This window comes from Oncorhynchus mykiss, chromosome 19 (assembly GCF_057628025.1).
Source record: "Oncorhynchus mykiss isolate SJ-2025 chromosome 19, ASM5762802v1, whole genome shotgun sequence".
Classification (NCBI taxonomy): Eukaryota; Metazoa; Chordata; class Actinopteri; order Salmoniformes; family Salmonidae; genus Oncorhynchus; species Oncorhynchus mykiss.
In genome coordinates, this window is record NC_143040.1 from 1,457,113 (window position 1) to 1,472,176 (window position 15,064).

Consider the following 15,064-nt stretch of genomic DNA (forward strand, 5'->3'; position numbering starts at 1 on the left):
AACGTGTTAGTTCTACCACTATACAACGTGTCAGTTCTACCACTATACAACGTGTCAGTTCTACCACTATACAACGTGTCAGTTCTACCACTATACAACGTGTCAGTTCTACCACTATACAACGTGTCAGTTCTACCACTATACAACGTGTCGTGTTAGTTCTACCACTATACAACGTGTTAGTTCTACCACTATACAACGTGTTAGTTCTACCACTATACAACGTGTCAGTTCTACCACTATACAACGTGTCAGTTCTACCACTATACAACGTGTCGTGTCAGTTCTACCACTATACGACGCGTCGTGTCAGTTCTACCACTATACAACGTGTCGTGTTAGTTCTACCACTATACAACGTGTTAGTTCTACCACTATACAACGTGTCAGTTCTACCACTATACAACGTGTCGTGTTAGTTCTACCACTATACAACGTGTCGTGTCAGTTCTACCACTATACAACGTGTCGTGTTAGTTCTACCACTATACAACGTGTCGTGTTAGTTCTACCACTATACAACGTGTCGTGTTAGTTCTACCACTATACAACGTGTTAGTTCTACCACTATACAACGTGTTAGTTCTACCACTATACAACGTGTCAGTTCTACCACTATACAACGTGTTAGTTCTACCACTATACAACGTGTTAGTTCTACCACTATACAACGTGTCGTGTTAGTTCTACCACTATAAAATGTGTCGTGTTAGTTCTACCACTATACGTGTCGTGTTAGTTCTACCACTATACAACATGTTAGTTCTACCACTATACGTGTCGTGTTAGTTCTACCACTATACAACGTGTTAGTTCTACCACTATACAACGTGTCGTGTTAGTTCTACCACTATACAACGTGTTAGTTCTACCACTATACAACGTGTCAGTTCTACCACTACACAACGTGTCGTGTCAGTTCTACCACTATACAACGTGTTAGTTCTACCACTATACAACGTGTCGTGTTAGTTCTACCACTATACAACGTGTCGTGTTAGTTCTACCACTATACAACTTGTTAGTTCTACCACTATACAACGTGTCGTGTTAGTTCTACCACTATACAACGTGTCGTGTTAGTTCTACCACTATACAACTTGTTAGTTCTACCACTATACAACGTGTCGTGTTAGTTCTACCACTATACAACGTGTCGTGTTAGTTCTACCACTATACAACGTGTCGTGTTAGTTCTACCACTATACAACGTGTCAGTTCTACCACTATACAACGTGTTAGTTCTACCACTATACAACGTGTTAGTTCTACCACTATACAACGTGTCAGTTCTACCACTATACAACGTGTCAGTTCTACCACTATACAACGTGTCAGTTCTACCACTATACAACGTGTCAGTTCTACCACTATACAACGTGTTAGTTCTACCACTACACAACGTGTCGTGTTAGTTCTACCACTATACAACGTGTTAGTTCTACCACTATACAACGTGTCGTGTTAGTTCTACCACTACACAACGTGTCGTGTTAGGTCTACCACTATACAACGTGTTAGTTCTACCACTATACAACGTGTCGTGTTAGTTCTACCACTATACAACGTGTCAGTTCTACCACTATACAACGTGTCGTGTCAGTTCTACCACTATACAACGTGTTAGTTCTACCACTATACAACGTGTCGTGTTAGTTCTACCACTATACAACGTGTTAGTTCTACCACTATACAACGTGTCGTGTTAGTTCTACCACTATACAACATGTTAGTTCTACCACTATACAACGTGTTAGTTCTACCACTATACAACGTGTTAGTTCTACCACTATACAACATGTTAGTTCTACCACTATACAACGTGTTAGTTCTACCACTACAGAGGTGACTGAAGACAGACAACAGAAAACACACACAACTACAAAAACTAAACCTCTGGATAAAAAAAAAACTTCTAATAAACAAAAATATAAAAACGCAACATGTAAAGTGAAATAAAAGACCCCAGAAAATTAACATACGGCACAAAAATATTGTTACTCTGATGTTTTGTGCCGACATTTGTCGACATCCTTGTTAGTGAACATTTCTCCTTTGCCCAGATATATCGATCCACCTGACAGGCGTGGCATATCAAGAAAGCTGATTTAAACAGCATGATCATTCCACAGGTGCACCTTGTGCTGGGGGGGGGGGGGGGGGGGGGGGGGGACAATAAAAAGGCCACTCTAAAAAAAATGTGCAGTTTTGTCACACAACACACAATTGCCACAGATGTCTCATGTTTTGGGGGAGCATTGAAATTGACATTGCTGACTTGCAGGAATGTCTGCCGGAGCTGTTGCCCGGATAATCGAATGTTCATTTCTCTACCATAAGCCGCCTCCAAACGTCGTTTTAGAGAATTTGCCAGTATGTCCCACTGGCCTCACAACCGCTCATCACGTGTTTGGCATCGTGTGTGGGCGAGTGATTTGCTGAACAGGGAGCCCCACGGTGGAAGTGGAGTTATGGTATGGGGGCAGGCGTAAGCTACGGACAACGAACACAATTGCATTTTATCGATGGCAATTTGAATGCACAGAGATACCCGTGACGAGATCCCGAGGCTCATTGTGAGGCCAATTTGTTTATTTTTACGGTATCTGTGACCAACAGATTCATATCTGTATTCCCAGAGTCATGTGAAATCCATAGATTAGGACCTAATTCATATATTTATTGCAATTTAAACTGCTTTCCTTCTATGAAACTGTAACTCTGTAAAAAATCTATTAAATTGTTGCGTGTTTCATTTATATATTTTTTGTGTTCGGTATAAGTATCAAACTACAAAACTAAACAGTGGATAAATAAATAAAAAATAAAATAAACGAAGTAACATTGTAGTAGATTATTAGACGTGCTACAAAACAGCTTGTTCATGAAGGAGCTTGAACAACATTTTTAAAAAACAATTAAAACAATTACATTTAAAAAAAACAATTACATTTCATGAATCTTTTAAAAGAAGATAATAATAATAATAACAGATAATCAATGATATATCATGTGGGTGGACAGACGGATGTCTGTAAAAATCTAAAAATGTCTCTTGCTCGGTAATCAACGGTCTGAAGAAATAACTATCGACACGGTGAAGGACTCTTTATGGGATCGTCAATATTTCTGATGGGGGGGGTTTAATGGGTCTAATGGGTTTAATGGTGGGGTTTAATGGGTCTAATGGGTTTAATGGTGGGGTTTAATGGGTCTAATGGGTTTAATGGTGGGGTTTAATGGGTCTAATGGGTTTAATGGTGGGGTTTAATGGGTCTAATGGGTTTAATGGGTCTAATGGGTTTAATGGGTCTAATGGGTTTAATGGTGGGGTTTAATGGGTCTAATGGGTTTAATGGTGGGGTTTAATGGGTCTAATGGGTTTAATGGTGAGGTTTAATGGGTCTAATGGGTTTAATGGGTCTAATGGGTTTAATGGGTCTAATGGGTTTAATGGTGGGGTTTAATGGGTCTAATGGGTTTAATGGTGGGGTTTAATGGGTCTAATGGGTTTAATGGTGGGGTTTAATGGGTCTAATGGGTTTAATGGGTCTAATGGGTTTAATGGGTCTAATGGGTTTAATGGTGGGGTTTAATGGGTCTAATGGGTTTAATGGTGGGGTTTAATGGGTCTAATGGGTTTAATGGGTCTAATGGGTTTAATGGGTCTAATGGGTTTAATGGTGGGGTTTAATGGGTCTAATGGGTTTAATGGGCCTAATGGGTCTAATGGGTTTAATGGGTCTAATGGGTTTAATGGGTCTAATGGGTTTAATGGTGGGGTTTAATGGGTCTAATGGGTTTAATGGGTCTAATGGGTCTAATGGGTTTAATGGGTCTGTAGATGCCGTTTGACGTGTCTGAACGAGTGATCAGTTGATAAAGGAGACAAACTCTGTGTGGGTTTTTATTACATTTAAAACGCTGATTTAAAAAATAAAATCTTATTTCAAACTTCTCTTGAATGATTACGTTTTTTATTTTTTTAAACACAGATTTAAAAAAATGTTTTTATTTATTTAATGTCAAACATAGTCTGTCGTGGGAAATATTATATTAAATATGAATTAATTAAATATTATAGCAAAATGAAGACGGCTTTTAACAGATACAAAAATTCCAATCTGAAATCTCTCTAAACACCTTGAAATGCCATTCAGATTATTTTCTCTTTGATTCGATATGAAGTAAATATCTTCCTGGTGTGAGGATCCTCTGTTATCTGTGTTGCCCAGGGCCACACGAGGTGGAACTGTCCCTACCCATACTACCACACAGCGTGTTTAAACAGGCACCCCACACACACACGCCTCCTCCCTGCACCTATCCGCCCACACACACACACACGCGCCTCCTCCCTGCACCTAACCGCCCACACACACACACGCCTCCTCCCTGCACCTATCCTCCCACACACACACACACGCCTCCACCCTGCACCTAACCGCCCACACACACACACACGCCTCCACCCTGCACCTATCCGCCCACACACACGTACAAAGCCCCCTACCTAAGCTTCCAGCAACCCCACTCCCCCTCAATAAACACACACAACTACCAACCACGTCCCCTATCCTAATCTCATCACACCAATCCAATGCCCGACACACACACAGACACACACAGGTCTGACAAACCCCTTGCTTGCTGGTGAGTGTTTCCAGTCAAATGACAGTTAGGAAGCAGGTTCTGTTTCTGCTGGGGAGAAACGGGAGGTGGTTGGATTAAAACCAGGTGAGAGAGAGAGAGAGAGAGAGAGGGAGAGAGGGAACAAGAGAGAGAACGAGAGAGAGAGAGGGAACAAGAGAGAGAACGAGAGAGAGAGAGGGAACAAGAGAGAGAGAACGAGAGAGAGAGGGAGGGAACGAGAGAGAGAGAGAACGAGACAGAGCGAGGGAGAGCGAACGAGAGAGAGAGAGGGAGAGCGAATGAGAGAGAGAGAGGGAGAGCGAACGAGAGAGAGAGAGGGAGAGCGAACGAGAGAGAGAGAGGGAGAGCGAACGAGAGAGAGAGAGGGAGAGCGAACGAGAGAGAGAGAGAGGGAGAGCGAACGAGAGAGAGAGAGAGGGAGAGCGAACGAGAGAGAGAGAGGGGGAGAGCGAACGAGAGAGAGAGAGGGAGAGCGAACGAGAGAGAGAGAGGGAGAGCGAACGAGAGAGAGAGAGAGAGGGAGAGCGAACGAGAGAGAGAGAGGGAGAGCGAACGAGAGAGAGAGAGAGAGAGAGAGAGAGAGGGATGAAAAGATAGAAAGGGATAAGTGAAACCCGGGTGTAGGAAAAGGGGAAACAAGGAAAGGGGCAGAGCTGTAGGAAGGGTAAAGTTTTGAGAGGCAGGATAGGAGAGGAGAGAAGCCCAGGACCCAACACCCTGCCTGGGTCCAAACTAGGCCTCTAGCCCCTACTACTACCAGAGAACCAGAGGAGAGAGGAGAGGACCCACCCTGCCGGGGTCCAAACTAGGCCTCTAGCCCCCTACTACTACCAGAGAACCAGAGGAGAGGACCCAACACCCTGCCGGAGTCCAAACTAGGCCTCTAGCCCCTCCTACTACCAGAGAACCAGAGGAGAGGACCCAACACCCTGCCGGGGTCCAAATTAGGCCTCTAGCCCCTACTACTACCAGAGAACCAGAGGAGAGAGGAGAGGACCCACCCTGCCGGGGTCCAAACTAGGCCTCTAGCCCCCTACTACTACCAGAGAACCAGAGGAGAGGACCCAACACCCTGCCGGAGTCCAAACTAGGCCTCTAGCCCCTCCTACTACCAGAGAACCAGAGGAGAAGACCCAACACCCTGCCGGGGTCCAAACTAGGCCTCTAGCCCCTACTACTACCAGAGAACCAGAGGAGAGAGGACCCAACACCCTGCTGGGGTCCAAACTAGGCCTCTAGCCCCTACTACTACCAGAGAACCAGAGGAGAGAGGAGAGGACCCAACACCCTGCCGTGGTCCAAACTAGGCCTCTAGCCCCCTACTACTACCAGAGGAGAGGACCAACACCCTGCCGGAGTCCAAACTAGGCCTCTAGCCCCTACTACTACCAGAGAACAAGAGGAGAGAGGAGAGGACCCAACACCCTGCCGTGGTCCAAACTCTACTACTACCAGAGAACCAGAGGAGAGAGAAGATGTCTTACCTTTCTCCCCTGTAAGTGAGTGAAGAGAAACATTTCCCCCCCCAAAACGCTCGCAGGAAGACGAGACACAGATCCGCTCGCCCACCCCGACAGACGCGGGCAGACGAGGCCTTTAAGCCTCAAACAAAGTTTGGTGTGCACAGGACCAAGACCAAGGGGACAACAAGAGGGTGAGAGAAAGAGGAGGGAGAATAGAGGAGAGAAAAGGAGAGAGTCTGAACCCCCCCCCCCCCCAGTGACTGCTGGGGTTTTATTATCCAGTTCCATCTGGCTGCTGCTGGAAGAGACAGACACACCCGGGTTCTCCGATTGGGCTGTGTGTGTGTGTGTGTGTGTGTGTGTGTGAGACAATGAGAGTTCGTCCTTCGTCGGACTCTGAGTACAAATAGAATACTGAAGCGACTGGGCCTTTTCATCTCCACCTCCCCCCCGCCTCCCCCCTTACCCCTCCACCTCCTCCCCCTTACCCCTCCACCCCCCTTACCCCTCCACCTCCTCCCCCTTACCCCTCCACCCCCTTACCCCTCCACCTCCTCCCCCCTTACCCCTCCACCTCCTCCCCCTTACCCCTCCACCTCCTCCCCCTTACCCCTCCACCCCCTTACCCCTCCCCCCTCTCCACCTCCCCCCCGCCTCCCCCTTACCCCTCCACCTCCTCCCCCCTTACCCCTCCGCCGCCTCCCCCCTCACCCCGCCTCCCCCCCTGTCCTTGTTCCTGCCCAAACACCAAACTACAAGACAGTGGACTGGCAGAACCACTGTGTGTGTGTGTGTGTGTGTGTGTGTGTGTGTGTAACATGTTTTCACAGAGCGACTAATAGTATTTAAATGCTTAAAAGTCTCACAGCAAAAAAAACACTAAATCAACCTTCACTATACTCACTGTGGAGACCTCTGTCTATATTCAGACCTCATTCACTATACCCACTGTGGAGACCTCTGTCTATATTCAAACCTCATTCACTATACTCACTGTGGAGAACTCAGTCCTCCTCCTCTCTGTCTATATTCAGACCTCATTCACTATACTCACTGTGGAGACCTCTGTCTATATTCAGACCTCATTCACTTTACTCACTGTGGAGACCTCTGTCTATATTCAGACCTCATTCACTATACTCACTGTGGAGACCTCTGTCTATATTCAGACCTCATTCACTATACTCACTGGGGAGACCTCAGTCCTCCTCCTCTCTGTCTATATTCAGACCTCTTTCACTATACTCACTGTGGAGACCTCTGTCTATATTCAGACCTCATTCACTATACTCACTGTGGAGACCTCAGTCCTCCTCCTCTCTGTCTATATTCAGACCTCATTCACTATACTCACTGTGGAGACCTCTGTCTATATTCAGACCTCATTCACTTTACTCACTGTGGAGACCTCAGTCCTCCTCCTCACTCAGTCCTCCTCCTCTCTGTCTATATTCAGACCTCATTCACTATACTCACTGTGGAGACCTGTCTATATTCAGACCTCATTCACTATACTCACTGTGGAGACCTCGCAGACCTCATTCACTATACTCACTGTGGAGACCTCTGTCTATATTCAGACCTCATTCACTATACTCACTGTGGAGACCTCTGTCTATATTCAGACCTCATTCACTATACTCACTGTGGAGACCTCAGTCCTCCTCCTCTCTGTCTATATTCAGACCTCATTCACTATACTCACTGTGGAGACCTCTGTCTATATTCAGACCTCATTCACTATACTCACTGTGGAGACCTCTGTCTATATTCAGACCTCATTCACTATACTCACTGTGGAGACCTCAGTCCTCCTCCTCTCTGTCTATATTCAGACCTCATTCACTATACTCACTGTGGAGACCTCTGTCTATATTAAGACCTCATTCACTATACTCACTGTGGAGACCTCAGTCCTCCTCCTCTCTGTCTATATTCAGACCTCATTCACTATACTCACTGTGGATACCTCTGTCTATATTCAGACCTCATTCACTATACTCACTGTGGAGACCTCTGTCTATATTCAGACCTCATTCACTATACTCACTGTGGAGACCTCTGTCTATATTCAGACCTCATTCACTATACTCACTGTGGAGACCTCAGTCCTCCTCCTCTCTGTCTATATTCAGACCTCATTCACTATACTCACTGTGGAGACCTCTGTCTATATTCAGACATTCACTATACTCACTGTGGAGACCTCAGTCCTCCTCCTCACTCAGTCCTCCTCCTCTCTGTCTATATTCAGACCTCATTCACTATACTCACTGTGGATACCTCTGTCTATATTCAGACCTCATTCACTATACTCACTGTGGAGACATCTGTCTATATTCAGACCTCATTCACTATACTCACTGTGGAGACCTCTGTCTATATTCAGACCTCATTCACTATACTCACTGTGGAGACCTCAGTCCTCCTCCTCTCTGTCTATATTCAGACCTCATTCACTATACTCACTGTGGAGACCTCTGTCTATATTCAGACCTCATTCACTATACTCACTGTGGAGACCTCAGTCCTCCTCCTCACTCAGTCCTCCTCCTCTCTGTCTATATTCAGACCTCATTCACTATACTCACTGTGGAGACCTCTGTCTATATTCAGACCTCTTTCACTATACTCACTGTGGAGACCTCTGTCTATATTCAGACCTCATTCACTATACTCACTGTGGAGACCTCTGTCTATATTCAGACCTCATTCACTATACTCACTGTGGAGACCTCAGTCCTCCTCCTCTCTGTCTATATTCAGACCTCATTCACTATACTCACTGTGGAGACCTCTGTCTATATTCAGACCTCATTCACTATACTCACTGTGGAGACCTCTGTCTATATTCAGACCTCATTCACTATACTCACTGTGGAGACCTCTGTCTATATTCAGACCTCATTCACTTTACTCACTGTGGAGACCTCTGTCTATATTCAGACCTCATTCACTATACTCACTGTGGAGACCTCAGTCCTCCTCCTCTCTGTCTATATTCAGACCTCATTCACTATACTCACTGTGGAGACCTCTGTCTATATTAAGACCTCATTCACTATACTCACTGTGGAGACCTCTGTCTATATTCAGACCTCATTCACTATACTCACTGTGGAGACCTCTGTCTATATTCAGACCTCATTCACTATACTCACTGTGGAGACCTCAGTCCTCCTCCTCTCTGTCTATATTCAGACCTCATTCACTATACTCACTGTGGAGACCTCTGTCTATATTCAGACATTCACTATACTCACTGTGGAGACCTCAGTCCTCCTCCTCACTCAGTCCTCCTCCTCTCTGTCTATATTCAGACCTCATTCACTATACTCACTGTGGATACCTCTGTCTATATTCAGACCTCATTCACTATACTCACTGTGGAGACCTCTGTCTATATTCAGACCTCATTCACTATACTCACTGTGGAGACCTCAGTCCTCCTCCTCTCTGTCTATATTCAGACTTCATTCACTATACTCACTGTGGAGACCTCAGTCCTCCTCCTCACTCAGTCCTCCTCCTCTCTGTCTATATTCAGACCTCATTCACTATACTCACTGTGGAGACCTGTCTATATTCAGACCTCATTCACTATACTCACTGTGGAGACCTCAGTCCTCCTCCTCTCTGTCTATATTCAGACCTCATTCACTAAACTCACTGTGGAGACCTCTGTCTATATTCAGACCTCATTCACTATACTCACTGTGGAGACCTCAGTCCTCCTCCTCTCTGCCTATATTCAGACCTCATTCACTATACTCACTGTGGAGACCTCAGTCCCCCTCCTCTCTGCCTATATTCAGACCTCATTCACTATACTCACTGTGGAGACCTCAGTCCTCCTCCTCTCTGTCTATATTCAGACCTCATTCACTATACTCACTGTGGAGACCTCAATCTATATTCAGACCTCATTCACTATACTCACTGTGGAGACCTCTATCTATATTCAGACCTCATTCACTATACTCACTGTGGAAACCTCAGTCCTCCTCCTCTGTCTATATTCAGACCTCATTCACTAAACTCACTGTGGAGACCTCTGAATATAGACAGAGAGGAGGAGGACAGACATTCACTATACTCACTGTGGAGACCTCTGTCTATATTCAGACCTCATTCACTATTCTCACTGTGGAGACCTCTGTCTATATTCAGACCTCATTCACTATACTCACTGTGGAGACCTCTGTCTATATTCAGACCTCATTCACTATACTCACTGTGGAGACCTCAGTCCTCCTCCTCTCTGTCTATATTCAGACCTCATTCACTATACTCACTGTGGAGACCTCTGTCTATATTCAGACATCATTCACTATACTCACTGTGGAGACCTCTGTCTATATTCAGACCTCATTCACTATACTCACTGTGGAGACCTCTGTCTATATTCAGACCTCATTCACTATACTCACTGTGGAGACCTCTGTCTATATTCAGACCTCATTCACTATACTCACTGTGGAGACCTCTGTCTATATTCAGACCTCATTCACTATACTCACTGTGGAGACCTCTGGCTAGCCTGTCTATATTCAGACCCCGCCCCCTTTACTCTGGCTAGCCGTTCTATATTCAGACCCCGCCCCCTTTACTCTGGCTAGCCGTTCTATATTCAGACCCCGCCCCCTTTCCTCTGGCTAGCCGTTTTATATTCAGACCTCGCCCCCTTTCCTCTGGCTAGCCGTTCTATATTCAGACCCCGCCCCCTTTACTCTGGCTAGCCGTTCTATATTCAGACCCCGCCCCCTTTTCTCTGGCTAGCTGTTCTATATTCAGACCCCGCCCCCTTTCCTCTGGCTAGCAGTTCTATATTCAGACCCCGCCCCCTTTACTCTGGCTGGCCGTTCTATATTCAGACTCCACCCCCTTTCCTCTGGCTAGCCTGTCTAGCCTGCCCCTTTCCTGTTGCCTTTCCACTCCCAAAACGTAGCTACAGCCTTCTCCTCCTCCCCCCCCCCCCCCCCCCCCCGTGACCCCCGTGTGCAGACATGAGGTCAAGCTCCAGAGATCACAGGGGGTGGGGGTAAGATCAGCCCAAACATACAGCACCATACCAGCTCTTGAACCTCTCCCTCCACCCTGTGTGTGTGTGTGGTGTGTGTGTGTGTGTGTGTGTGTGTGTGTGTGTGTGTGTGTGTGTGTGTGTGTGTGTGTGTGTGTGTGGTGTGTGTGGTGTGTGTGGTGTGTGTGGTGTGTGTGTGTGTGTGGTGTGTGCAGGGGCACTCTTGCAGAAACCTCAGCCCAGGGAAATTCAAATGAGGGAGTAACAGAGTGAGAACAAGAGAAAGAGAGAGAGAATGGGAGAGAGAGAGAATGGGAGAGAGAGAATGGGAGAGAGAGAGAGAATGAGAGGGGAGAGAGAGAGAGAAAAAAAGAGATAGAATGAAGGGGAGAGAGCGATAGAATGAAGGGGAGAGAGAGACAGAGAGAATGAGAGGGGAGAGAGACAGAATGGGAGAGATAGAATGAGGGGGTAAGAGAGAGAATGAGAGGGGAGAGAGAGAGAGAGATAGAATGAAGGGGAGAGAGAGACAGAGAATGAGAGGGGAGAGAGAGACAGAATGGGAGAGATAGAATGAGGGGGTAAGAGAGAGAATGAGAGGGGAGAGAGAGAGAGATAGAATGAAGGGGAGAGAGAGACAGAGAGAATGAAAGGGGAGAGAGATAGAATGAAGGGGAGAGAGAGACAGAGAGACAGAATGGGAGATAGAATGAGAGGGGAGAGAGAGACAGAATGGGAGAGATAGAATGAGAGGGGAGAGAGGTTGCAGGTTTGCTAATGTGTAGATCTGAAGAGATTTGCAGAGAACATTTTTACTCTCTTCCCTCTCTCTCTCCCTCTTGGTGTATCTGTTGTTAGTTTATGGCATTAGCGTTACGAGCAGTGTGTGTGTACATGCTGATTAGAATCCAGTTCTCCACACACATCAACACAACACTAACAGGTAGATGGGATGTTCTGAACCAACACAACACTAACAGGTAGATGGGATGTTCTGAATGTTGTCGACCAACACAACACCCTCCCTTTAATGTCTCCTTCTCCCTCACTCCCTCCCTTTAATGTCTCCTTCTCCCTCACTCCCTCCCTTTAATGACTCCTTCTCCCTCACTCCCTCCCTTTAATGTCTCCTTCTCCCTCACTCCCTCCCTTTAATGTCTCCTTCTCCCTCCCACCCTCCCTCCCTCCCTTTAATGTCTCCTTCTCCCTCACTCCCTCCCTTTAATGTCTCCTTTTCCCTCCCTCCCTCCAATGTCTCCTTCTCCCTCCCTCCCTCCCTTTAATGTCTCCTTCTCCCTCCCTCCCTCCAATGTCTCCTTCTCCCTCCCTCCCTCCCTTTAATGTCTCCTTCTCCCTCCCTCCCTCCCTTTAATGTCTCCTTCTCCCTCCCTCCCTCCCTTTAATGACTCCTTCTCCCTCCCTCCCTCCCTTTAATGTCTCCTTCTCCCTCCCTCCCTTTAATGTCTCCTTCTCCCTCCCTCCCTCCCTTTAATGTCTCCTTCTCCCTCCCTCCCTTTAATGTCTCCTTCTCCCTCCCTCCCTCCCTTTAATGTCTCCTTCTCCCTCCCTTTAATGTCTCCTTCTCCCTCCCTTTAATGTCTCCTTCTCCCTCCCTTTAATGTCTCCTTCTCCCTCCCTCCCTCCCTTTAATGTTCCTTCTCCCTCCCTCCCTCCCTTTAATGTCTCCTTCTCCCTCCCTTTAATGTCTCCTCCCTCCCTTTAATGTCTCCTTCTCCCTCCCTCCCTTTAATGTTCCTTCTCCCTCCCTCCCTCCCTCCCTTTAATGTTCCTTCTCCCTCCCTCCCTTTAATGTTCCTTCTCCCTCCCTTTAATGTTCCTTCTCCCTCCCTTTAATGTCTCCTTCTCCCTCCCTTTAATGTTCCTTCTCCCTCCCTCCCTCCCTTTAATGTTCCTTCTCCCTCCCACCCTCCCTTTAATGTCTCCTTCTCCCTCACTCCCTACCTTTAATGTCTCCTCCCTCCCTTTCCTCCCTCCCTCCCTCCCTCCCATGTCTCCTTCTCCCTCCCTCCCACCCTCCCTCCCTTTAATGTCTCCTCCTCCCTCCCTCCTTTCCTCCCTACCTTTAATGTCTCCTCCCTCCCTCCCTCCCTTTAATGTTCCTTCTCCCTCCCTCCCTCCCTTTAATGTCTCCTTCTCCCTCCCTTTAATGTCTCCTCCCTCCCTTTAATGTCTCCTTCTCCCTCCCTCCCTTTAATGTTCCTTCTCCCTCCCTCCCTCCCTCCCTTTAATGTTCCTTCTCCCTCCCTTTAATGTTCCTTCTCCCTCCCTTTAATGTCTCCTTCTCCCTCCCTTTAATGTCTCCTTCTCCCTCCCTCCCTCCCTTTAATGTTCCTTCTCCCTCCCACCCTCCCTTTAATGTCTCCTTCTCCCTCACTCCCTCCCTTTAATGTCTCCTTCCTCCTCACTCCCTCCCTTTAATGTCTCCTTCCTCCTCACTCACTCCCTCCCATGTCTCCTTCTCCCTCCCTCATTCCCTCGTTTCCTCCCTACCTTTAATGTCTCCTCCCTCCCTTTCCTCCCTCCCTCCCTCCCTCCCTCCCATGTCTCCTTCTCCCTCCCTCCCACCCTCCCTTTAATGTCTCCTCCTCCCTCCCTCCTTTCCTCCCTACCTTTAATGTCTCCTCCCTCCCTCCATCCCTACCTTTAATGTCTCCTTCTCCCTCCAGGTTCAGTATGATGCCCTGGTCTCCATCTTGTTTCCCGCTGTCTAGAATCATCCAGCTCTCCAGACTGTCAGAATCAGAGTCCGATCCAGACTTCGCTCCGGATCCTGAGTCCAACACCACCACCGAGTCAGAGCCCACACTGGACCTCCCCTTCTTTGGGGCGGGGTTTCTCTAAGGGGGAGGGGACAACATAATAAATGGTATTATTCATTGATGACTGTTAACGGCTAGTTAATCGGAACCAGCGTGGAGTTGGTTGTGGACCATGCTGCATCTGGGTCTGGAGTACTGCCACCTAGGCTGCCTTTACACAGGCCGTCCAATTCTGATATCGCCTCTTAATTGCTCTTTTGACCAATCACATCAGATATTTTTCAGAGCTGATCTGATTCTAGAAGGGGTTGGTGTTTCTAGAGATCAATACTGTCCCAGAGGGGAGACGTTATGTTACTGTTTAGAAGGGGTTGGTGTTTCTAGAGATCAATACTGTCCCAGGGGGGAGTCGTTATGTTACTGTCTAGAAGGAGTTGGTGTTTCTAGAGATCAATACTGTCCCAGAGGGGAGTCGTTATGTTACTGTCTAGAAGGGGTTGGTGTTTCTAGAGATCAATACTGCCCCAGAGGGAGTCGTTATGTTACTGTCTAGAAGGAGTTGGTGTTTCTAGAGATCAATACTGTCTCAGAGGGAGTCGTTATGTTACTGTCTAGAAGGAGTTGGTGTTTCTAGAGATCAATACTGTCCCAGAGGGTCGTTATGTTACTGTTTCTAGAGATCAATACCGTTCCAGGGGGGAGTCGTTATGAAGATTTTTGGTACAACGTAACGTGGCCACTAGGAAGAAGCCGAAGACACACTCTGTCGTCGTACCTGTTGTCCCGGGGTCGAGGCCTGCAGGGGTCCTTTCTTTAACCTCTGACCTTTCAAGCTACACACCCCGTCATCTTCCTCCGTGTTGTCTGACACCGTGATGACGTCATCTTGACTCGAGTCGATGACTATGACCTCCTGGAACAACCTTTGACGTCTGGGGTCACCTTCGGGAACGATAGAGGAGAGTTATGGGGTTGTTTTTTTTTTGCAACGCAGGAAATGGACACCAAAATAATGAGTGATAAACCCGTTGCAACAATGATTATGCATCATAATTAGGGCTATAGAGGTATTTACACCAAACCGTTCAGGGACCTCGATTCAGTCCGCTGTGAACCCCAATGAATGAATAAATATATATATATATATA

General features: G+C 46.9%; 1 protein-coding gene across 1 annotated transcript in view; it reads right to left on the reverse strand.

Moving 5' to 3' along the window:
* The window catches only part of LOC118936868 (uncharacterized), a 121,447-nt gene that overhangs the window by 77,189 nt on the left and 29,194 nt on the right, over nucleotides 1-15,064 (reverse strand). The window contains 2 exon segments of the mRNA XM_090209791.1: nucleotides 13,799-13,994; nucleotides 14,692-14,858. Coding sequence (XP_090065917.1) covers nucleotides 13,799-13,994; nucleotides 14,692-14,858 — 363 coding nt within the window.